This window comes from Chiloscyllium punctatum, chromosome 2 (genome assembly GCF_047496795.1).
Source record: "Chiloscyllium punctatum isolate Juve2018m chromosome 2, sChiPun1.3, whole genome shotgun sequence".
In the NCBI taxonomy this organism is placed as follows: Eukaryota; Metazoa; Chordata; class Chondrichthyes; order Orectolobiformes; family Hemiscylliidae; genus Chiloscyllium; species Chiloscyllium punctatum.
In genome coordinates, this window is record NC_092740.1 from 13,649,326 (window position 1) to 13,674,748 (window position 25,423).

At 42.6% G+C, this 25,423-nt stretch overlaps 1 protein-coding gene across 1 annotated transcript in view; it reads right to left on the reverse strand.

Moving 5' to 3' along the window:
* Positions 1-25,423, reverse strand: part of LOC140493762 (DNA polymerase nu-like) — an 80,027-nt gene that overhangs the window by 4,629 nt on the left and 49,975 nt on the right. The window contains exons 7-11 of the mRNA XM_072592617.1: positions 22,138-22,250; positions 20,322-20,467; positions 8,929-8,997; positions 3,296-3,356; positions 1,295-1,359 (exon numbers count right to left, since the gene is read on the reverse strand). Coding sequence (XP_072448718.1) covers positions 1,295-1,359; positions 3,296-3,356; positions 8,929-8,997; positions 20,322-20,467; positions 22,138-22,250 — 454 coding nt within the window. The remainder of the gene's footprint in view (positions 1-1,294; positions 1,360-3,295; positions 3,357-8,928; positions 8,998-20,321; positions 20,468-22,137; positions 22,251-25,423) is intronic.

The following is a 25,423-nucleotide window of genomic DNA, read 5'->3' on the forward strand; positions in this document are numbered from 1 at the left end:
CAGGGCTCCAAGATCCAGAGAGATGTGTGTGCTTGTGCAAGAATCGCGAAACGTTAGCATGTAGGTACTGCAAGTAATCAGGAAGGATGATGAAACACCATCATTTACTGCAAAGGGAATTGAATACAAAAGGAGGGGCTGAAGCCAGTTCTAAAGAAGGGTCACTGGGCCCGAAATGTTGATTTGATTTTGATTTTATTGTCATGTTTACTCAAGTACAAAAGTACAGGAGTACAGTGGCAACTATATAATGTGATCACACAAGGCACCATCTTAGTCCAAGTACCTAGGGTCAGAATCTTAAGAACAAGGTAGAAAAAAAAAGAACCAATTAAAAGTTAAACATGGCAGTAATTATAGTATAGTGTCCAATATACAAAATAAGGTTAAACATTACATATTGTAGACCTTCTTAGTTATAAGTTGAAAGTAACAAAATAAAGCTGCAAGTTCAAACATTACAGTAATTTTTTAGTGCTTAGCATGGTGGGATTGCACCTCGAAATTGCAAGTCCACGCTGAGGTCACATGAGAGCCAATGTTAGCTATTTGCTCTCCACAGATGATGGCCACTGCTGAGTTTCTCCAGCAATTTCTATTCTTGTTTGTTACAAAAATTGTGATATTATGTTTCAGACATACAGGGCACTGGTGAGACCACATCCGGAGTATTGTACAAAATATTGGTCTCCTTATTTAAGAAAGGATGTAAGTGCGTCGGAGACAGTTTAGAGAATGTTTATAGTCTATTATCTGGAATAGGCAGGTTGTCTTATGAGGCAAGGTTGGACAGGCTATAATTAACGATCTTAAGATGTTATCACAAAGCCTTACTAATCCAATATGAAAAGGTTGAGTCAAAATTGTAACATTTTACATGCAGGTATTAAGTATAGTACAGCCAGAATGCACAGATGTTATGCCCTTAGAATATTAGCTTTTTAAGCCAATGCACACAGGCATATTATACTTTTATTACAAGCACAAAGTAGTCTTCAAACACTGGTTGTATTGGAGCTGCAGGCTGGCTAAATGTGAAGAACACATTTCAACCATTGGGTCACTGGCCAAGTAATCTCTGAGCCACCTCAGATTGCGTTTACTTATACCATGAAAACATTATGCCCAGAAAATAACTGGCCAGCTTAGATAAGGGATATATGGCACTATGATATGCATGGTATCACAACTGTCAATATAAATCAGTGCAACATCCGTGAACAACACTGAGGAAAAACTCAATTATCCACCGCACAGTGCACTTCAAAAAGCATTACAAAACTAATCTGGATACCCCAAGGAGTTCAGATGTTCTCTTCAGATCTTCTTTGTTGACATGTATTCTGAAGGTTTCCATCACTGTGAATAAACAAGACACATCTTATCACTGAACCTAATATTTATAATTTACATTTTCAGAAAGGAAAAGATGTGCATTTGTATAGCACCTTTTCATGTTCTAACAACACCTCAAATAGCTGTATCCTTACTTTATTTTAGGATGGAATTCTTTGATAGGATTTATCAAAGAAAATAGGAACTAGACTAGGTGATTTGAATGCTCTAGCCTGCTGTGTTAGATCAACTAGATTCATGGCTGATCTTCTACCTCAAAGGGATCTTCTCACACCATCCCCAAATCCCTTCATTCCTTTCGTTGTTTTTCTTTTTTCATAGAAGGAGGGTGTCTCTGGCAAGACCTGTTGACGAATGTTCCCCATTTCCATCAATTACCATCAACACAGTTGTATCGAATCACCAATGTGACCTTTAGATATTTCAGCATTTAATGCAGTTAGATTCATGTGATATAGGAGGAAGTAAAATTAACCAACGTCATTCTGTCCATCATTTGCATCAATGTGGCTTCAAGGAGTTGAAACTTCAAAGTTCATTCTCCTGATGTTAAAGATGGTTCTTGATCAGGTTAGTGATGAGCAAGTATTGGCTATGATTTGTTACTTTGTCTTCACCTTCAAAACTGTGAACAACCTTCTTGTGGTATAATGGCAACTTTATATTTGACTAAGTTGCTCCCCAGCATTCAAGAATATGGAACTGAAGTAAAGTTGAGATACAAATCAGCTATGGTGTAAATGATTAGCAGCAATACAGGCTCAATGCATTCTGAAATACTAACTGAAAATACTGGGAAAACTCAGCAGATCATTAATGACTTAGATGAGGGAGTCGAAGGGTGGGTCAGTAAATTTGCAGATGATACAAAGATAGGTGGAGTTGTGGACAGTAAGGAGGGCATTTGTCGTTTGCAAAGGGACTTAGATATGTTGCAGAGCTGGGCTGAGGAGTGGCAGATGGAGTTCAACCCTGCCAAGTGTGAGGTTGTCCATTTTGGAAGAACAAATAAGAATGCGGAATACAGGGTTAATGGTAGGGTTCTTAGTCAGGTGGAGGAACAGAGGGATCTTGGGGTCTATGTACATAGATCTTTGAAAGTTGCCACTCAGGTGGATAGAGTTTGTAAGAAGGCCTATGGAGTATTATCGTTCATTAGCAGAGGGATTGAATTCAAGAGTCGTGAGGTGATGTTGCAGCTGTACAGGACTTTGGTTAGGCCACAGTTGGAGTACTGTGTGCAGTTCTGGTCGCCTCACTTTAGGAAAGATGTGGAAGCTTTGGAGAGGGTGCAGAGGAGATTTACCAGGATGTTGCCTGGAATGGAGAATAGGTCGTATGAGAATAGGTTGAGAGTTCTCGGCCTTTTCCCGTTGGAACGGCGAAGGATGAGGGGTGACTTGATAGAGGTTTATAAGATGATCAGAGGAATAGATAGAGTAGACAGTCAGAAACTTTTTCCCCGGGTACAACAGAGTGTTACAAGGGGACATAAATTTAAGGTGAAGGGTGGAAGGTATAGGGGAGATGTCAGGGGTGGGTTCTTTACCCAGAGAGTGGTGGGGGCATGGAATGCGCTGCCCGAGGGAGTGGTAGAGTCAGAATCATTGGCGACCTTTAAGCGGCATTTAGATGGGTACATGGATGGGTGCTTAATCTAGGTTAGAAGTTCGGCACAACATCGTGGGCCGAAGGGCCTGTTCTGTTCTGTATTGTTCTATGTTCTATGTTCTATCAGGCAGCATCCAAGGAGACAGAAACTGAGTTAATGTTTCGATATGATTCCTCTTTGGAGCATTTCCGTATTTTGCATTTACTTGGAAGGTTACCCTATTCCTCTGTCCATGAAGATCAGGCAGAGAGGAAGATCAAATCTGGAAAAAGTGATGAAGAGATGAACACCATATGACACTCGAATGGACAACACCTCGATGCTCACCGGCCAAAATGGGGATCAGTTGGAGCTCAACTGTGCAGAATAGCTTCCAGAGGTGATGGGCCTGTGGAATTCAGAACAGAAACCTTGATCAGAACCACAATACTATCATTGCTGATAAGAGCTGGTGACTGAATACATAATGGGTTACTTCAGCGAAGAGAGAGGAGTTGCTGAAAAGTCTTGAATGCATCTGGACCAGGCCAGACCCCCTCAAAACAATTCAGGGAAGTAGCCCAGACCCTAACTTTGCTCGTTGTTTTGAGCAGGTGTAACATGGATACTCCAGGAGTGATGCAGCTGGCCCAAACACTTTAGATTAAAACTAAACAGAATTTATTTGCAAGACTACCAAATACAATCATAGAGATGTACAGCATGGAAACAGACCCTTCGGTCCAACCCGTCCATGCTGACCAGATATCCCAATCCAATCTAGTCCCACCTGTCAGCACCCGGCCCATATCCCTCCAAACCCTTTCTATTCATATACCCATCCATTTTAAATGTTGCAATTGTACCAGCCTCCACCACTTCCTTTGGTAGCTCATTCCATACACGTATCACCCTCTGTGTGAAAAAGTTGCCCCTTAGGTCTCTTATATCTTTCCCCACTCACCCTAAACCTATGTCCTCTAGTTCTGTAATCCCCCACCCCAAGGAAAAAATTTTGTCTATTTATCATATCCATGCTCCTCATGATTTTATAAACCTCTATAAGGTCACGCCGCAGCCTCCGATGCTCCAGGGAAAACAGCCCCAGCCTGTTCAACCTCTCCCAAAAACTCAAATCCTCCAATCCTGGCAACATCCTTGTAAATCTTTTCTGAATCCTTTCCAGTTTCACAACATCTTTCCGATAGGAAGGAGACCAGAACTGCACGCAATATTCCAACAGTGGCCTAACCAATGTCCTGTACAGCCGCAACATGACCTCCCAACTCCTGTACTCAATACTCTGACCAATAAAAGAAAGCATACCAAACGCCTTCTTCACTATCCTATCTCCCTATGTCTCCACTTTCAAGGAGCTATGAACCTGCACTCCAAGGTCTCTTTGTTCAACAACACTCCCTAGGACCTTACCATTAAGTACAGAAGTCCTGCTAAGATTTGCTTTCCCAAAATGCAGCATCTTTCATTTATCTGAATTAAACTCCATCTACCATTTCTCAGCCCACTGGCCCATCTGATCAAGATCCTGTTGTAATCTGAGGTAACCTTCTTTACTTTCCACTACACCTCCAATTCTGATGTCATCAGCAAACTTACTAACTGTACCTCTTATGCTCACATCCAAATCAATTATGTAAATGATGAAAATTAGTGGACCCAGCACCGATCCTTGTGGCACTCCACTGGTCGGCCTCCAATCTGAAAAACAACCCTCCATCACCACCCTCTGTCTTCTACCTTTGAGCCAGTTCTGTAGCCAAATGGCTAGTTCTCCCTATAATCCGTGAGATCTAACCTTGTTAACCAGTCTCCCACGGGGAACCTTGTCGACCACCTTACTGAAGGCCATATAGATCACAATTACCACTCTGCCCTCATCAATCTTCTTTGTTACTTTTTCAAAAATCTCAATCAAGTTCGTGAGACATGATTTCCCACGCACAAAGCCATGTTGACTATCCCTAATCAGTCCTTGCCTTTCCAAATACATGTATATCCTGTCCCCCAGGATTCCCTCCAACAACTTGCCCACCACTGAGGTTAGGCTCACCGGTCTATAGTTCCCTGGCTTGTCTTTACCGCCCTTCTTAAACAGTGGCACCACGTTAGCCAACCTCCAGTCTACCGGCACTGCACCTGTGACTATCGATGATACAAATATCTCAGCAAGAGGCCCAGCAATCACTTCCCTAGTTTCCCACAGAATTCTAGGGTACACCTGATCAGATACTGGGGATTTATCCACTTTTTTGCGTTTCAAGACATCTTGCACTTCCTCTTCTGTAATGTGGACATTTTTCAAAATGTCACCATTTATTTCCCCACAGTCTATATCTTCCATATCCTTTTCCACAAATACTGATGCAAAATACTTGTTTAGTATCTCCCCCATTTTCTGTGGCTCCACACAAAAGCTGCCTTGCTGATTGTTGAGGGACCCTATTCTCTCCTTAGTTACCCTTTTGTCCTTAATGTATTTGTAAAAACCCTTTGGATTCTCCTTATCTCTATTTGCCAAAGCTATCTCATGTCCCCTTTTTGCCCTCCTGATTTCTCTCTTAAGTATACTCCTACTGCCTTTATACTCTTCTAAGGATTCACTCGATCTATCCTGTCTATACCTGACATGTGCTTCCTTTTTTTTCTTAACCAAAACCCTCAATTTCTTTAGTCATCCAGCATTCCCTATACCTACCAGCCTTTCCTTTCACCCAAACAGGAATATACTTTTTCTGGACTCTTGTTATCTCATTCTGAAGGCTTCCCATTTTCCAGCCATCCCTTTACCTGCAAACATCTGCCCCCAATCAGCTTTTGAAAGTTCTTTCTCCAATTTAGAACTTCAACTTTTAGATCTGATCTATCCTTTTCCATCTCTATTTTAAAGCTAATAGAATTATGGTCACTGGCCCCAAAGTGCCCCCCCACTGACACCTCAGTCACCTGCCCTGCCTTATTTCCCAAGAGTAGGTCAGGTTTTGCACTTTCTCCAGTAAGTACCTCCACATACTGAAGCATAAAACAAACAAAAGAGAACAGAATACCTAATAACCTATCCGAAACCCAACAGACTATCCCAACTTAATAATGCTGTTCCAAATTCCTGCAACAATCCCCATGAACACCCCTTGGCACAAAAGGTAAAATCAAACACACGGTCTTACAGGAGAAAGAGAGATGGCAAAGGGATTCAGCATGGAACAGCTTCCATGTAGCTGTTTCCTGGACCAGCAGCCTCAAAACTGACTGACTGACTGCTCTGAATAGCCAGCCTGCTATAAACCAAACCAGAGAAAAGCTGTGTTGGGAGAACTGGCCACTCCCCTTTCATTGCACAAGTGTTTTTTTTTAACTTAAAAGCTTCTTCAAGTAGATCAAGCCAGATATTTCGGATCTGATATCATATAACACTTTTGGAAAAAAAACAAGGACAACACAACTTTGTGAAAGGAGCAGCTTCATCACAGAACCAAACACAAGGATCCCCAAGTTGCTGCATTTTGGAAAAGCAAATCAGAGCAGAGCTATACACTTAATGATAAGGTCCTCGGGAATGTTGCTGAACAAAGAGACCTTGGAGTGTAGGTTCATAGCTCCTTGAAAGTAGAGTCGCAGGTAGATAGAATAGTGACAATGACATTTGGTATGCTTTCCTTTGTTGGTCAGAGTATTGAGTACAGGAGTTGGGAGGTCATATTGCGGCTGTACAGGACACTGGTTATGCCACTTTTGGAATATTGAATTCTCGTCTGCTTCCTATTGAAAGGATGTTCTGAAACTTGAAAGGGTTCAGAAAAGATTTACAAGGATGTTGCCAGCGTTGGAGGATTTGAGCTTTAGGAAGAGGCTGTATAGGCTGGGGGTGTTTACCCTGGAGCATCAGAAGCAGAGCAGTGACCTTATAAAATCATGAGGGACATGGATAGGATAAATAGACAAAGTCTTTTCCCTGGGGTCGGGGAGTCCAGAATTAAAGGGCATAGGTTTAGGGTGAGAGGGGCAAGATATAAAAGGGACCTAAGGGGCAACCTTTTCATGCAGAGGGTGGTGTGTGCATGGAATGAGCTGGTCAGAGGAAGTGGTGGAGGCTGGGACAATTCCAATATTTAAAAGGCATCTTGTTGGGTATATAAATAGGAAGGGTTTAGAGGGATATGGGTGTATTGCTGACAAACTGGAAGAGATTAGGTTAGGATATATGGTCGGCATAGTTGAGTTGGACCGATGGGTCTATTTCCATGCTGTACATCTCTCTGTCTCTATCACTTTCTTCTACAGGAGAAAATGTTGCTGATTGGCTGGTAAGTCAACTCTGATTGGAGAACACATTCCCATGGGAAATGATAATGTAGGTTCCTGGGTAGTTCAAAAAAGGGCACATGACTTGAACATATTGCTTGTGTTTGTACAGAACCAGCCCCTGTGTATCACTGAATGTCTTTCTCTGTGTGGTGCTTCAATCACAGATCATGAGAGGGAAGGGAGCAGTAAAATCAGAGGGGGACCATTGGCTCCACGTCCTACCTTAGGAGATTTTATCAACTGGCTTCAGATAGGTTCCCAGCCACAAGGATGTGTCAGACCAGACTTCTGCCGTCAACACCCTCTGCCTTCCCCTAACCACCACCCACTCCCTCCCCCACCTGCACATTGATCCATGCTCTTACTTGAGAGAGAGAGAGAGAGAGATATGACTGGTGGTGGTTTATCCTGAGGGGGACCACACATCAAGCGAGGGGAGAGATTGCAGGATTCAGGGCAGGAACTGAACCGATGCTGTTAGCATCACAAACCTGCTGTGCAGCCAACACCACGAATTGACCCTAACCTGCAGTACGTACTGCTCCACGGCAACAAAAACTGTGGAATTCTCTTCCATAAACAACAGTTAATGCTGGATCAATTGCTCATTTTTAATTTGTGGTAGACAGATTTTGTTAAGTCAACATGCTTAGGAACATGATATGAAGGTGGGTGCATGTGGAACAACTGGAGAAAGCCAAGAAACCGAGGGATTTGAGAGTCTTTGTACATAAATCACTAAAAGCTAGCATCCAAATTCAGTGCCTAACAAGGAAGGGTAATGGAACATTGACCTTTATTTCAAAGGGAATGGAGTATAAAAGTAGGGAGATTTTGCTAAAATTATATAAGGCACTGGTCAGACTACAGCTGAAGGCTGTGAGCAATTCTGATACCCTTATCCAAGGTAAGATATACTGGCAGTGGGGCAGGCATGAGGACAAGTTGGCCTCCTACTCCCTGCAGTTTAGAAGAATGAGAAGAGACCTTATGAAAACAGATAAGATTTTTCAGGGACTTAACACAATCGATGTGGAGACGTTTTCCCCCTTGTGGGAGAATCCTAGGAACAGAGGATTAAATTTCAGGGGGAGCAGATGCCTATTTAAGACAGCGATGAGGAGGAGTTTCTTCTGTGTCTCTGGAATTTCTCACTGCAGAGGGCTGTCGAGGCTAGGTCATTAGTATATTCAAGGCTGAGGTAGGCAGACTATTAGGGAATCAAGGGCGATGGGAATAAGGGCAGAAAGTGGCATTGAAGATTATCAGATCAGCCATGATCACACTGAATGGCAAAGCAAACTTAAATGGCCTCTTTCTGCAAATGCACGTATCTTCAAAATCAAATATGCAAAGATTTATTAAGCTTTATAAAAATGCCCCATCCTAACTCAGTAATGGGTGGAATTTACAAAGGGGAAGCAACCATTTATCTAAAAGAAATGCAATTAGGCTTCAAATTATCTTTCAGTGTTCTGCATTACATAATGGGATCTTCCTGCACATTTGCCTGATGTGCAGGTACTCTGTCATTTTTTTTAAACCAGCTCCATTACTATGTTGGGCTCTGCTCTATCTGGGACAGGCTTGGTGAGCAATTGGCACCATTAACTAACAGCAGATAAAAGGACATTTTGTTTAACTAATGAAACTCTTGCCTGTAATTTAGCACGAAGATCCATCATGAGCTGATGCAGAAGGTGGAGGCCAGCACAGAGATCCTGCAACTGAACAAAACTTAAAAATTAGATCAGCACCACCACATTCAGAGAGAACAAAAGGCAACAGCAGCAATTTGAACCCATTTCTCACCAGGCCAGAGAAAGGCTAACCTCCCACCTGCCACTCAGTTCCTCACCAGCTGCCAAGTTACAGAACTCCTCTGAGTGACCATCTGCTTAAGATAAGGAGCCTTAGTAACAGTGCGAGTCATGGCCCTGTCATTAGCTTCCTAATGACATCTGTGGGACCCTGCTAATCATAACATGGTGCAGAAGAAGAGGAGACTAAGGTGCAACAACCAATTATACTTATATAAAATCTTCACCATAACAAGAAATCCCAAGGCACTTTCAAACAAAACATGACACCAAACCACACAAGGAGTTATTAGGTCAGATACAACAAGGTCTGGACAACATCCAGGCTTGGGCTGACAAGTGGCAAGTTCTATTTGCAACACACAAATGCTAGGCTATGAGCAACTCCAGTCAGAGAGAATCTAACCATCGCCCCATGGCACTCAATCATTGAATCCCCAATTATCAATGTCCTTGGGGTTACCATTGACCAGAAACTCACCTGAACTACAGTGGCTACAACAGTAGGTCAGAAGCTAGGAATGCTGCAGTGAGCAACTCACCTCCAGACTCGTAGAGTCATGGGGATGTGCAACATGGAAATAGAGCCTTTGGTCCAACTTGTCCATGCTGACCAGATATCCTAAACAATTCTAGTCCCAGTTGCCAACATTTGGCCCATATTCCTCTAAACCCTTCCTAGTTATATACCCATCCAGATGCCTTTTAAATGTTGTAATTGTACCAGCCTCCACCACCTCCTCTGGCAGCTAATTCCATACACTGCCACCTTTTGCATGAAGAAGGTTGCCCCTTAAGTCTTTTTAAAATCTTTCCCTTCTCACCTTAAAGACTCACCAAAGCCTGTCCACAAGACACAAGTTAGGAGTGTGATGGAATACTCCCCACCTGCCTGGATGGTTGTAGCTCCAAAAGGTAGCTTGACACCATCCAGGACAAAGCAGCCTGCCTGATTGGCACCACATCCATAACCATCCACTCCTTCCCAACCCACAGCCTCTACCACCCAGAGCACAGCAGCGGACACATGGGAACTCCAACAACTGCAAGTTCCTTTCCTGTCACTCACCATCCTGATTTGGAACTATGTCACCATTTCTTCAGTGTGGCAAATATCCTGGAACTCCCTTTCCAAAAGGACTGGGTGGGCCTGAACAACAAGGATTGCAGTGATTCAAGAAGGCTGCTCACAGAGCAATTAGAATGGGCAATAAATGCTAGCCCAGTCAGTGATGCCCACATCTACGATCAATTACTAAAGGAAGGAACTCACTGAGCAGAGAGACTGTGAAATACACTAACAGAGGGAATCGATGAAACACATGCTTTAGATGCATTTCAGGTGAGGCTAGATAAGGATATGAGGAGAAGGGAATTGAGGGTTACTGTAGTGATTAGAAAAAGGTTGGCCAAGTGGATCTCATTGAACGCGAGTTCCTTGATTGGAGCTAGTCAGGGAACCTTGGCTGACAGATATAAATAGGAGTCTCAGGGACTCTCATCACCCTAAGGACTGACTCTGAGCTAGCTGGTCAGAGTCCATGTACTGTGCATTTGTAAAAAAATGGTGATGGACTTATTTCAGTTACACTGGTGGTTACTGATCAATGATTACCGATGAGAGGAGTTTTGAGAGAGACTTGGACCAGTTAGGCCTTATGACCAGTATACCTTTATAAATTGCTGAGTTTCACTTGGCACATGATCTTTCTGTCCAGTTTGCATACTACAAATTTCCTATGGCTTGCTCAGAAAGTCATGAGCACAGCACCAGGTGAAATGGGAATGAATGGGTTCCCCATCGCAGAGAGATGGTTTCACTGGTACGATAAACCCATAACAGCAACAGGAATGAGGGAAGTTATCTGGAAAGACTACCAAAGCCAGTAGTGTTCACCTTAGAGCAGAGAAAGTGAGGAGGTTTGAGAGGTGTGTTCAAAATCACAAACCATTGAGATAACCAGAGCCAAGCGGTCAGTGGAGTGCCAATAGTGCTGTTTCAAGAACACTTGCAAGTTTAACAGGAAGTTCCTAGACATCAGCAGTTGCCTCTGGGTGTGAACAGAGGAGCACATCAACACTTCTTGTGTGCTTGAGTGATGACCAAGGAACTTCGCAACAGAAACCAAACACCAAAAACAACAATTCTCAACAACACTTGGTCACTGCTTCTGGTAGAACCTGCCTGTCAAGGATTAGTCTCCTTAGCCATCAGTAAACAGGTGCTATATGAAGACAGCTCCTCTGTAATGGATATGTCTGCAGTATGTCCACGGCCTTTCATAGATGGAAGGATGTCGGAACTTTGATGCCTTAAATCAAGTGAAGGTGTGGCAAGAGGGTTGGTAAACAGAGGGCTCAGGTTTAAGGTAAATGGCAAAGGAAGATAAGAGGAGACGAGAAGAGTTTTCTTCGGCTACAAGCTGTTATGGTGTGTGATGCGCGAAAATGTAGTAGAAATAGATTAAGTTTCAATTGGATAAATAGTCACTGAGAAACAATGTTGCTTGGGAGAGTGAGTAGAGAGAGGATGACTAAATTAGCATAGGCTGGATGGGGCAAATGGCCTCTTTCCATGCTGTACAACTTGGCGGCATGGTGGCTCAGTGATTAGCACTGCTGCCTCACAGCATCAGGGTGCCAGGTTCCATTCCAGCCTTGAGTGACTGGCTGTGTGGAGTTTGCACATTCTCCCCGTGTCTGTGTGGGTTTACTCCGGGTGCTCCAGTTTCCTCCCACAGTCCAAAGATGTGCAGGTTAGGTGAATTGGCCATGCTAAATTGTCCCATAGTGTTAGGTCAATTAGTTTGAGGGAAATGGGTTTGGGTGGGTTACTATTCGGAGGGTCGGTGTGGACTGGTTGGGCCAAAGGGCCTGTTTCCACACTGTAGTGAATCTAATCTAGTCTAATCTAAACTCCACAATTCTAACTGCAAAGACATTCGATAGACCATTCTGCAGTATTAATGACTCCTTTCCCAATGATAATGTCAATAAAATAACCAACAGATGAATGAAAAACAACAGGTCTTTAATTGACAAGCTAATCTATTTAGGAGCTGGTATCAACATGCTCATATTGTCTCTAATTACTGACATTGATTAATATATACTATGTGTACCACACTGCTGAGAGCAAGGGGTCTGTCATCAGCTGGTTCAGGTAACAGTACAAAATGTATCAGTTGGCTCCAACTGTGTTTGCTAACATAATCAAGGAAGATGTCGTAAGTCACACAGACAAAGCTTTAGGGACCATCATCAAGGCAACTGAATTCTCCGATTGTGTTAAAGCCTCTGCAAATGTATCAATCTATTTTAGCACTGGTTCAGCTAGCGATTATTCTTCTTCGAAACCTGATTTTTACTGTTCAGACCAGATTCGTTCCCTGCCTCCAGGAGTCCTTCGCTATTAGGTGGAATCATTGAATGACACAGCACAGAACGAGCCCAGTTCGAGTCATTAATTAATGACTTTACACAATATACGGCCACAAAGCCAGGTTTTACTAATGACACAAAGATGAGTAGCACAGTGAACAGTGTAGACAGGAACATAAAATTAGGTGTGACAATAGATTAAATGGAGAGGCAAAATTGTGGCAGATGGGTTTCAATGTGGCAAAGCATGAGGCCATGTTTTTTCAGTTCATTCATGGGCGATAAGCAAGGCTGGAGTTTATTGCCCATCTGCAGAAGAAGATAGTGCTAAGCTCTTTCTTCAACCACTGCAGTCCATGAAGTGTAAGTACACTATAATGAAAGTAAATCAACAAGAAATACAAAATCAAACAGCAAGAGCTTTGATAGAATCACAGAAGCCCAAACAGTGTGGGAGCAGGCCAAACAGCCCATCGAGTCCATACCAACCCTCCAAAGAACATCCCACCCAAATCCATACCCACTACCCTATCCTAAACCCCTGCATTTTCCATGGCCAATCTATCTAGCCTCCACATCCCTGGACATTATGGGCAATTTAGCATGGCCAACCCTCCTAACATCTTTGGTCTGTGAAAGAAAACCGGTGCTCCCGGAGGAAACCTATACAGGCAGGGAAAGAATGTGTAAACTCCACACAGACAGGTAGAGAATGTGTAAACTCCACGCAGACAGGGAGAGAATGTGTAAACTCCACGCAGACAGGGAGAGAATGTGTAAACTCCACACAGAGTGTGGAGGGTACAAGGGTCCCAAGGGTACAATCAAACCCAGGTCCCTGGTGCTGTGAGGCAGCAGCGCTAACCACTGAATCACCGTGCCTACAGTGGACATATACAATGAAGGTAGCAAAAGTGAGTGTGAGAGCCTTGGAGGGTGTGACTGGGGAACAGGGGAAATAGCAGATAATTTATATAAGCATTTGCATTGATCTTCATGCTGGAGGATGAATAGAAACATTCCAAAGATATCAAGGTCCCTGTGGCAGGAAACAGTTTTGGAATTGTTTCTGTCACAAGGGACAAAGTATTTGACGAACTAGTGGTTTGATTAATGACAGACCTGATGGCCTGCATCCAAGTTTAAAGGAAGTAGCTGCAGAGAAAGTGGAGGCTTTGCTCAAAAGATTCCAGAACTCAGTGGATTCTGGATGAGGGGGAGATGCTTCCAGCAGATTGGAAAACTACTAATGCAATGTCCCTGTCTGAGAAGGGAGAGGGTCAACAAGCAGTAAATGACCAGCCAGAAAGCCTAATATCTGTCACGGGGAAAATGCTACAGCCAATTATTTAGGAAGTAACAGTATGATATTTAGAAAAGCTTAATGGGATCAAACAGAATCACTGCTGGTTTGCAAAAGGGAAGAGTTGATAAAGGGGAACCAGTAGATGTAGTGTATATGGATTTCCAAAAGACATTCAATAACATGCCATGTAAAAAGAGATTACACAGGGAGGAGCTCATGATACTGTGGGCCTTACTTAAGTATAAATTGAGAATTGTTTAACACAGAGATAAAACAGTCAGGATTAAAATGTCTTTTTCAGGTTGGAGATCTAACAGGAGTGTCACAGGATCAGTTGTAGGGCTTCAATTACTTATTATTGACTTTAATGACTAAAAGGAGGGGCCAGAATGCAATGTATCCAAATTTGCTGATGATACAAAAATAGGTGGGAGGGCATGTTAAGGGCATGTTAAGATAAAGAATCTGAAAGGGGGATATGAATAGGTTGTCAGAGTAGGAAAAGACTTGGCAGCTTAATGTAGAAAAATGTGAGGTAATTCACTCTGACAGCAAGAATAAAAAGGCAGACTATTATTTAAATGGAGAGAGTGCAATGCAGAGAGTTTTGGTGCATGAAACAAAAAGTTAACATCCAGGTGCTATAAAGAATTAAGAAGGCAAATGGAATTTTGGGCTTCATTGTTCAAGGTTAGACTTTAAAAATAGTCCCATTACAACTGTACAGGGTGTTGGTATAAAAAAGGTGTACAGAGGAATTTTGATTTTTTGAACATCAATTAATCCTGAATTTCTGATTATCTGAACAAGATCACATGGTCCTGATGCTTGGCTAAACTGTGTTATCTAGCATTCGATTATCTGAACAAAATACTCCCCACCCATGTCATTTGGATAATCGAGATTCCTCTGTATACTGCTATTGGAGGCAGTTCAAAGGAGATTCACGAGGTTGATTCCTGGGATGAAGGGGTTGACTTAGCATGAATGAATAAACAAGTTAGGCCTTTATTCATGACAGTTTAGAAGATTGAGGGGTACTGTTATTGAAACATATAAGATTCTGAGGGAGTTTGGCAGGTTAGATATTGTTATGAAGTTGAAGGCGTGTACTGTAACTTTAAGCAAGAGTGAAAGCTGTTCTGCACTGACAATCTCGGTGCATACTAGAAACCTGAAGATATGTAACATTTGGCTGTGAAAAAACACCTGAGTTTTGGTTGCTGTTTTCACAACCGTTTGAGTTTAACCAACCAATATAAATTATGCCTCAAGATACTAAAACCCAATCGAATTTGAATTTATTGTTTTTGCCAACCTCGAACCAATGATGTTAGGGGTATAAGGAAGCAGACATTTTGAAAGTTAGCCAGTGAGAGTAACTGCCACCTAGCGAGAGACTGCAAGCAAAACACTCTGTATCAAAGGTACCTTTTTCATATGAAACATCTTTGCAGCAAAAGACAGAAGATGACTCAGGGAGATCTACAGCCAGAGGAAGGAGGACACCAGAGACAACCACTGCTGTCTGGTTTTGAAAATTAAGTTGATGTAATTTTGATAGAGGTGGTTATTGGAACAGTATATTGCAATAGAGTTGGAGGTGAATAACAAACCTTTAAGGGAAAGAAGGCTTAGAATTGTAAATAGTTGTTTAATGTTAAAGAGTAGAGTTAAAGAATAAAAAAAAAATTTTCCTTTAAATAGTGGAAGTTGGGAGTTCTCTGTCACTCATACTTTAACAGATTACGAGGCGAGGTGAGCCTTTCTGGGTGTTTGGTTTAATTAGCAGAAGGGTTCACCACCGTACGTAACAATGTTAAGATGATGTTTTGACTAGCGGGAGAATCACAAACTGTGACATAGTTATAAAATAATTGATAATTTAATTAGACATTAGTTTAAAATTGAGATGCAAAGAAATTTCTTCTCTCAGGGTGGTGAATGTCTGAGGTTCTCTACCCCAGAGAGTTATGGAGGCTAGATCACAGAGTACTTAATAAAGATATAGACTGATCTTTTTGGAAAATTGAGCAGTTAAGGGCTTGAAGGAGCTTGCATGAAAGAGCAGTTGATTCCTGGGGCAGGTCAGCCACAATTTTATAGAATGGCAAGGCAGGCTTTAAGGGATGATTAGCCTACTCCTTTTTTAAAAATTTTTATGCCCTTAATAGGCAGCATGGTGACTCAGTAGTTAGCACTGTTGCCTCACAGGTCCAGGGAACTCGATTCAATTCCACCCTTGGGGAACTCTCTGTGTGGCATTTGCACATTCTCCCCGTGTCTGCATGGGTTTCCTCTGGGTGCTCCGGTTTCCTCCCACAATCCAAAAATGTGCAAATTAGGCGGACTAGCCATGGTAAATTGTCCATAGTGTCCATTGATGTGCAGACTCGGTGGAATAGCCATTGAAAATGCAAGATTACAGGGAGAGGATGACAAATAGGTCTGGATGGGATGGTCTTCAAAGGTTCAGTGGGCCAAATGGCCTGCTTCCACACTATAGACTCTAGGTCAAAAAGAATCAAGGCACGTGATAGGCTGTCAGACATTTGGCTACTTACCCCTTGTTTGGAAAGCATCCTGACTCTGACCAATACAAGCACTGACATGGTGTTTTCAAGCCTGTGGTATTGCAGGCTGCCCATGACAATCTTCCTTGTTTTGGGGTTTGTTTTTATTCATTCGTGGAAGAATGGTGTCACTGTCTGACCAGCATTTATCAACCATCCCTAACTGCCCTGACAACCACACTGCTATCGGTCTGGACTCACATGTAGGCCAGACCAGGTAAGGATGGCCGTTTCCATCCCTAAAGGACAGTAGTGGACTAGATAGATTTTTCCCAACAATTGACAATGGACATTGTTGGATTCCTAACTCTAAATTTTTTTTATTGAATTAAAATTCCTCTATCTGCGCTGGCATGATTTGAACCCAGAACATTACCTGGGTCTCTAGATTAACAGTCCAGCGATAATACAACTAAGGCTGTTGCCTCCTCCTCTCTGCATTTAATGACACATCAGTATGACAGTACTGGGAGCGTGGTATCTCTAACTAAGGAGCAACAGACAAAAAGGCAGGGATGCTCTGAGCATCGTGGTAGGCTCATAGTGAGAGAGTGCTGAGAGTGCAGGCTAACAGGCCAGAGATGCAGCTTTCTCCAGTCCGTGAGTTGAATCCGTGTGTCTGAGCTGCAGCACTGCAATGATAGTTGGCATTGTGCCCTCGTTGAAGTAAAGAAACAAGCTGTAAGTAGATCAGAGATTTTCCACGAGAGTTATTAGAGGCTGATGTATGTCAGATGCCAATCTTCCGTGGATACTGGGTGTATCCGGCTGGTACCCATGAAGTGTGCCCTGAGATGCTGGTGTCAACATTGAGGCTCTTTGCAACCAGCCATGAGCTGCACTGAGCAGCTACCTGCTCTGACTTCTATTCCTGCCATCTAGTTTGCTTGTGCCGTTGGGTAGGAAGCTGCATTTTAATGAGGCAAGATGTGCAATTAATAGTGTAATTATTGAACAATAATCCCATTTAAGAGACTATCCACTGGTCCCTAGTGAGAATCTTGCCCGAAACGTCGACTTTCCTTGGATGCTGCCTGACCTGCTCTGCTTTTCCAGCACCACACTCTCTACACCAAATGCCCTGTATAACTAAAGCATAATCTCCCTGCTTTTACATTCCATTCCTCTGACAATAATTGACAACATGCAATTAGCTTTTCTAATTATTTGCTATATTTGCATACTGATGTTTAGTAATTCATGCATGAAGTCACCCAAACCCCTCTGCAATCCCTCACCATTTAGTTAATACACCTGATGTTTTATTCTTCCTGCCAAAATTAGACAATTTCGTGTTTTTCCACATTATACTCCATTTGCCAGATTTTTGGCCAAATCCTTAACCTATCTATATCTCTCCGTATATCCATTTCACAACTCACTTTCTGACCTATCTTTGTGCCATCAGCAAGTTTGGCTTGGGTCCTTTCAGCAAAGTAATTAATGTAAACAGTAAACAGTTGAGGATCCAGCACTGATTCCTGTGACACATTAGTTCTTGCCAGGTGGAAAATGACCTATCTCTGCCTGCTCTGCTTCCTGTTAGCCAGCCAATCTTCTATCCATACCAATATGTTAGCCCCTACACCACAAACGTTATTTTTCTGCAATAACCTTTGATGTGTCACCTTATCAAATGCCTTCTGGAAATCTACAGTCCACCCATTGGTTCCCCTTTATCCACAGCAAATGCAAAGTTTCAAAGAATGCCAATAAATCACTTAAGCATGATTTACCTTCGATGAAACCATGTTGGCACTGCCTGAATTCATCTGTTTCCTGCTACCATGTCTTTAATAATAACTTCTAATATTTTCCCTCCGACAAATGTTAAGCTAACTTGCAGTAGTCTGTAGTTTCCTGTCTCCCTCCCATTTTGAATGAAAGAGTGACGTTACTTATTTTCCAATCTAATGGAACATTTAGAAAATAAAACCAATACATCAGTGGTCTGGTTAGCCACATCTTTTAAAACTTTGAGATGAAGCCCATCAGGAGCTAGGGACTTGTCAGCACACAGCTTCAATATTTTACTCAGTACCATTTGCCCAGCAATTATAATTTTCTTAAACAGATGTAGGCGTCACTGGCTAGGCCAACATTTATTTCTCCTCCCTACCTGCCCTGGAATAAAAGGTGGTTGTAGCTCAAAGGCCACCATTCAGCCCATCGAACCAATGCTGAATTTCTGAAAGAGAAATCTAGCTCGTGCCATTTCCTAGAACCTTCCTAATATTTTGCAAATTTCTTTTTCCGCTTCATAAAGTTAAGAGGCTTAGAAATGTACAGCACAGAAACAGACCCTTTGGTCCAACTCCTCTATGCTAACCAGGTATTCTAAATTAATCTAGTCCCATTTGTCAGCACCTGGCGCATATCATTCCAAACCCTTCCTATTCATATTCCCATCCAAATGTCTTTTAAATGTTGGAATTATCCCAACCTCCACCACTTCCTCTGTTGGCTCATTCCATACACAAACCACCCTCTGTGTGAAAACGTTGCCCCTTCGGTCCCTTCTAAATCTTTCCCCTCTCACTTTAAACCTATATTCTCTAGTTTTGAACTCCTCTACCCTGGGAAAAAGATTTTGTTTATTTATCCTATCCATAGCCCTCATGATTTTATAAACCTCTATAAGGTCACCCTTCAGCCTCCAACGCTCCAGGGAAAACAGCTCCAGCCTATTCAGCCTCTCCCTGGCAACATCTTTGTATATCTTTTGTGAACCCTTTCATGTTTTGCAACATCTTTCCTATAGCAGGGAGACTAGAATTGAACTTTTCTAACTCCTTTTCAAACTTGGAGTTTGTTCATTTTTGCCCAGGTTACCATCACTTATTTTGTTAATCTTTGCTCATATTTTTGTCATGCAACTTAGGGCAGAAGCTCAGGGATGAAGATGTTGTCTTATCAGGAGAGGTTAGCAGATTAAGCCAATACTCATTGGAATTCAACAGAATGAGCAATGATCTTATGAAAGCACATAATATTCTGATGGTGGGCTTGACGGGGTAGATGCTGGGAGGCTGTTTCCTTCCTGAGGGAATCCAAAACAAGATGGCTCTGCTTAAAAACAGTTTTGGGGGAATGGGGCCATTGAGTTGCAATGAAGAGAAATTTATTTTCACAGTGGATCATTTGTCTTTGAAATTCTATTTCACAACAGGCAGTGAAAAGTGTGGCCATTGAATATATTAAAGTGTGAGTCAGATAGATTGACAAGAAAGTCAAGGGCAATGAGGGTTAGGCAAGAATGGCCACAATCAGATGATGCATGATCTTATTAAATGACAGAGCAAACTCAAGGCCCCCATGCTTGTTCCTATTTCTTGTGATCTCATACACTGTGGCCAACGTGTATGTATGTATATGTGCGCGTGTGTGTATATGTGTGCGTGTATGCGTGTGTGTGTATATATGCGTGTGTGTGTGTATGTGCGTGTGTGTGTGTATGTGCGTGTATGAGTGTGTGTGTATATGTGCGTGTGTATGTGCGTGTATGAGTGTGTGTGTATATGTGCGTGTGTGTGTGTATGTGCGTGTATGAGTGTGTGTGTATATGTGCGTGTGTGTGTGTATGTGCGTGTATGAGTGTGTGTGTATATGTGCGTGTGCGTGTGTGTGTGTATGTGCGTGTGTGTGTGTGTGTATATACATGTGTGCGTGTGTGTGTATATGTGCGTGTGTGTATGTATATATGTGCGTGTGTGTATATGTGTGCATGTATGAGTGTGTCCGCGCGCACGTGTGTGCATGTATATGTGCGCGTGTATGTATATGTGTGTGTGTATATGTGTGCATGTATGAGTATGTGTGTGTATGCACACGCGCGCAGGTGTGTGTATATAGCTGTTTCCTTTTCCCTCAGTATAGTAAATCCTGCCCTCCTCTCCCAAACGGCCGGTAGTTTACATACCCACCACCCATCTGAACCACACTGATGTTGTCTGAACTACACATAGACCAACCTTTGTGTTTCCTGCAGCCTCTGTCAATTGCGATGCTGACGAATCCCCACAGTGTTTAAGAACCAAAGCCCTGAAGCAGGACACATTGTCACCAGGATCCAACAACCAGCCAGCAATCCTGGGGTCAAGGATTTCCCACTCACTGGCTGCAACAAAACACAAACAAATTTGTTTTTTAAAGGTCTGGGCTAAATCTAACAGAGCCAGTACCTTTTATGGAGTTTTCAATTTATAATTTCATGGAATGAGGGCTCCACTGGGAAAGCTGTTATTTGTTACTCTTCTTTAATTGCCCATGTTTATGGTGGAGGGGTGCCTGTGACGGACTGGGCTGTACAAAGTCAGAAGTCACATGACACCAAGTTATACTCCAACTGGTTTATTTGAAATCATAACTTTTCAGATCGCTGCTCCCTTATCCGGTCACTACACCTAATGAAGGAGCAGCATTCTAGAAGCTTGAGATTTCCAATAACCCTATTGCAATGTAACCCGACTAGGTTTATGAATGTCTTTCAGGAAAGGAAATCTGCCGTCCTTACTTGGTCTGGTCTACACGTGACTCCAGACCCACAACAATGTGGATGACTTTTAACTGTCCTCTGAAATGGCTGAGCAGGCCACTCAGTTCAAGAGCAATTGTTGGATGGTCAAAACATTCTGGCCTCGCCAGCAACACCCACATCCCATAAAAGAATACGTTTTGAAGAAGTGTCAATCTCAACTCCTCCGACAGTGAAGCAGTCTATGCCCATTTGCAACACAATCATTGTGATAAAGTGATAAAACAATATTCCTTCTTAGTAATTCATATTTTATTGTCACCAATTTTGCTGTAGTTGTTGAGAAAGTAAACAGTGAAGAATACAAAGGGACCTTGGTCAACTTGGTCAATGGACTGAAAAATGGCAGATGGAGTTCAATCTGGATTAATGCAAGGTATTGCATTTGGGTACAACAAACAAGGGTAGGGCTTATCCAATTAATGATGGGGCTTGGGTAGTGTTGTAGAACAGAGAGACCTGGGGTGCAGGTACATAATTCTTTGAAGTTTGCATCACATCCAGACAGTGTGGTTAAAAAGGCATCAAGCACACTTGCCTTCATTGCTCAGTCCTTTCAAGTAGAATGGTTGGGAAGTCATTTTGAGATTGTACAGAACATTGGTAAGGCCTCTTCTGGAATACTGTGTCCAGTTCTGGTCTCCCAGTTACAGGAAGGATATTAATAAGCTGGAGACGTTTCAGAAGAGATTTTCCAGGACATTGCCAAGCATGGAAGGTTGGAGTTATTAAGAAAGGCTGGATAGGTTGACACATTTTTCACTGGAGCATAGGGGGTTGAAAGGTGACTTTAAAGAAGATTATAAAATAATGAGAGGTATAGCTAGTGTTATGGTAGGTATCTTTTCCCTAGGATGGGGGATTTCAAGAGTAGGGGGTACATTTTTAAGGTGAGCAGATAGAGATTTTAAAAAGACATAAGAGGGTAATTTTCCACAGAGGGTGGAAGGGGTAGATACAGGTACAATTACAATGTTTAAAAGACATTTAAATAAACTCATGAATGGGAAAGGTTTGGAGGGATATGGGCCAGGAGAACGTAGGTTGGACTAGTTTAGTCTGAGATTATGTTTAGCACAGACCGGTTGGACCGAAGGGTCTGTTTCTGCGCTGTATGACTCTATGACTCCATAACACTTTGAATGTTAGTTTCACAGACAATCCTACATTTCACAATTTCCAAGAAATCCACGGAATGAGTCAACATTCGAATTATACACAATCACAGTTTGGGGTATTACGATTTACTGTACCTTGTTTCCAGCTCACACTGTCCTTACAGTGCTGAAGTACAGTTCGCAGCAGATCCTTAGCTTTGAAACTGATAATGCAGCCTCGGCAACTCAGGATTCGAAGCATCAGTGTTCTGTAGGGAGTAAAAGAGAGCTAGATGTCTACTGGCTGTGCTATAATTAGCCTCATTTGGGTCAAACAATAAGCATTGTGCATGCTAATGTGAAAACTGAAATAAAACAGTACTGGAATCTCTACAAGGAACCATGAATTTTGTAAGACTGAGAAAGGGTTTGAATCGATTGGATAGTCTTCCATAGATGAGGCATGCATTCGTCAAGGTATCCACTCGCCCAGTCATTGTTTCCTGTACATCCCTGATTTCAATCACAGTGACTACATTTGAAAAGTATTTTAGGAGCTGTAAGGCACTTTGAGATAGCTGGTGGTTCTGAAAGGCACTATATAAATGCAATTTGTTCATTATAACTCTTGGTGGCTGTGCCTTCAGCTGCCTAGCCCCTAAACTCTGGAATTCCCTGTGGAACCTTTCCCTTTCTCAATTTCTGCCCTGTTCTTTCTGGCAATCCTTAAAACCCAGCTTTTTAATCAGCTGTCACCTCTTCTTTTAACCTCCAACAGTCTCAATGCACCAAATGGCTACCTGCTGTGCCCTAAATGAGTTTTTATTGCCTGGCCTCAATTTTAGTTTGATTTTACTCCTCTGAAGTGCCTCCAGCAATCTTACAATGTTAAAGCTGCCAAATAAATGCAAGCTGTTGTTGTGTGATACAATGATTTCCAATCTCGACTGATCTACTGCAGATATCATTTAAATGCCCTCACCAGGTCGTCTAGAAAAACACAGTTACAATGAGGGAGAGCTGTGTCTGCACAGTTACTTCCACCTCTGTCATATAAAATGCTTGAATCTAGACTCAGGGGTCACTGTTCAGAAATCAGGGAATGCTCATTTAAACCAAAAGTGGGGAGAATTGCTTTTCTCTCCGAAAGTTGAGAATTTTTGGAACTCTCTTCCTGAAACGAAGGTAGTGGAAGCAGAATCCTTGAATATTTTTAAGGCAGAGGTAGATAGAGTCTTGATAAGCAAGGGTGTGGCAAATTAGCAGTTGCGGGCAGGAATGCAGATCTGAGATTACAAACAGACCAGCCATGGTCTTAATGAATGGTGCAGCAAGCTTGAGGGGCTGAATGGCCTATCGCTGCTCCATGTTCATACACAATCCAGGGACACTGAAAGCATCGAAGATCTGCGTTTGGTGAACCCTGACAGCTGCCAGTGAGTCAGCAGTTTACAACTAAGATTCATAGAGCCAGGGTATTCTTTTTGGGGTGGGGATGGATATAATTATTTTTATATACATTGACAAAGATCTCCAATGAATATCTAGAAGATGGAGAATAGAATTTCCTCAAGTATATTTGCTTTTTCAACAATGAAGATCTTACAAGATTACAGGTTCTGAGAAACAAGGTACAGTAAATCGTAATACCCCAAACTGTGATTGTGTATAATCGGAAGTCACTGACTTATGATATAAAGCTCATAACAATCATTCTAAGTGTTCCCTGTAGCCTCTGATCAAGTGGCCTCAGCTCCAACAGCCTGCAATCACTCCAACTGTAATCATTGTTGGTCTAATTACATATACAATCAAGTACATTGACTGCACAAGGCAGAAGGTCGAACCTACTCATCACAGAGTACATTTTTTATTCACTCACAGGATGTGAGGATCGCTGGCTGTTTATTGCCCGTCCCCAGTTGCCCTTGAGAAGGTGGTGGGGAGCTGGCTTCCTGAACCGTTCAAGTCCATGTCCACATCCATGTAATATTAAATTGCAAAGACCCATCTCTTCCAGGTGCTGGCATACCTGGTGTTTGTTTCCAGAAGGTCTGGTTTTGTAATGAATAACAGACCTTCAACTAAGTACATTATTTTGATTTTTCTCCTCCCATAATCCCATTCAGGATTCAGTCAATCCATCGTGAAGCGATATTGACATTTTTGGATCAAGCTCACCTCAATTTCAATGCAGCTCCGAATCCCTCTTCAACATGTCATATATTGTAGATAATACAATACTGTCTATTCTCAAATGATGAATAGCTGCAGTTAGGCTATGGATTCTATAGAAATCTGGAGCAGTTGAGAGAAATGATCAGATTTAAAACACTGACCTGGATTCCCTTGAAAATTGGAATTCTGAACCTCCAATCTGCTCCTATTGCCACTGTGTTTATGTGACTAGTTCAGTTTCTGGTCAGTGGTAACCCCCAGAATGTCAATAGTGGGGCTTCTGACAGGGACAATGCTGCTGTCTGATTAGATTAGATTAGATTACTTTAGATTAGATTAGATTACTTACAGTGTGGAAACAGGCCCTTCGGCCCAACAAGTCCACACCGCCCCGCCGAAGCGCAACCGACCCATACCCCTACATCTACCCCTTACCTAACACTACGAGCAATTTAGCATGGCCAATTCACCTGACCTGCACATCTTTGGACTGTGGGAGGAAACCGGAGCACCCGGAGGAAACCCACGCAGACACGGGGAGAATGTGCAAACTCCACACAGTCAGTCGCCTGAGGCGGGAATTGAACCCAGGTCCCTGGCGCTGTGAGGCAGCAGTACTAACCACTATGCCACCGTGCCGCCCTTTGTCTGTTGGAAGGTTTTGCTTAGACTCTGTTTCACTGGAGCAAACAGAACACAATCTTCCTGTGGTAGGAGCAGCATTGACTGGCGGGACTGAATCTTTGAGTGGGGATGATGCCTAACATTCGGGATGAGAGAGGTGTGAACGGCTTTACTTTTAAGGAGGATGTCAGATGAAGAGTAAGTCAGAGTAACTGTTCACCTCTGACACTAGAATGCAAATTACAGTCAGTCTGATGGAACAAACACCAGGAATTTCTTCACGAAGCAAGGTTGGGTGAGTTGGGTTTTTCTGATCGAGTACTACAGCCTCGGAGGAAGATCAGTGGAACCTCGGGTTACCTGGAGCAACTATCCGACGATCACACCTCTCCCATCTCGAATGTTAGACATCATCCCCACTCAAAGATCCATCCCTGAAAGTTGTCACCCAGGTTGATAGGGTTGTTAAGAAGGCATATGGTGTGCTGGCGTTTATTGATAAGGGGTTTGAGCTTCAGAGCCACGAGGTCATGCTTCAGCTGTACAAGACACTGGTAAGGCCGCACCTGGAGGATTGCGTGCAGTTCCGGTCACTGAATTATAGGAAGGATGTGGAAGCTTTGGAAAGGGTTCAGAGGAG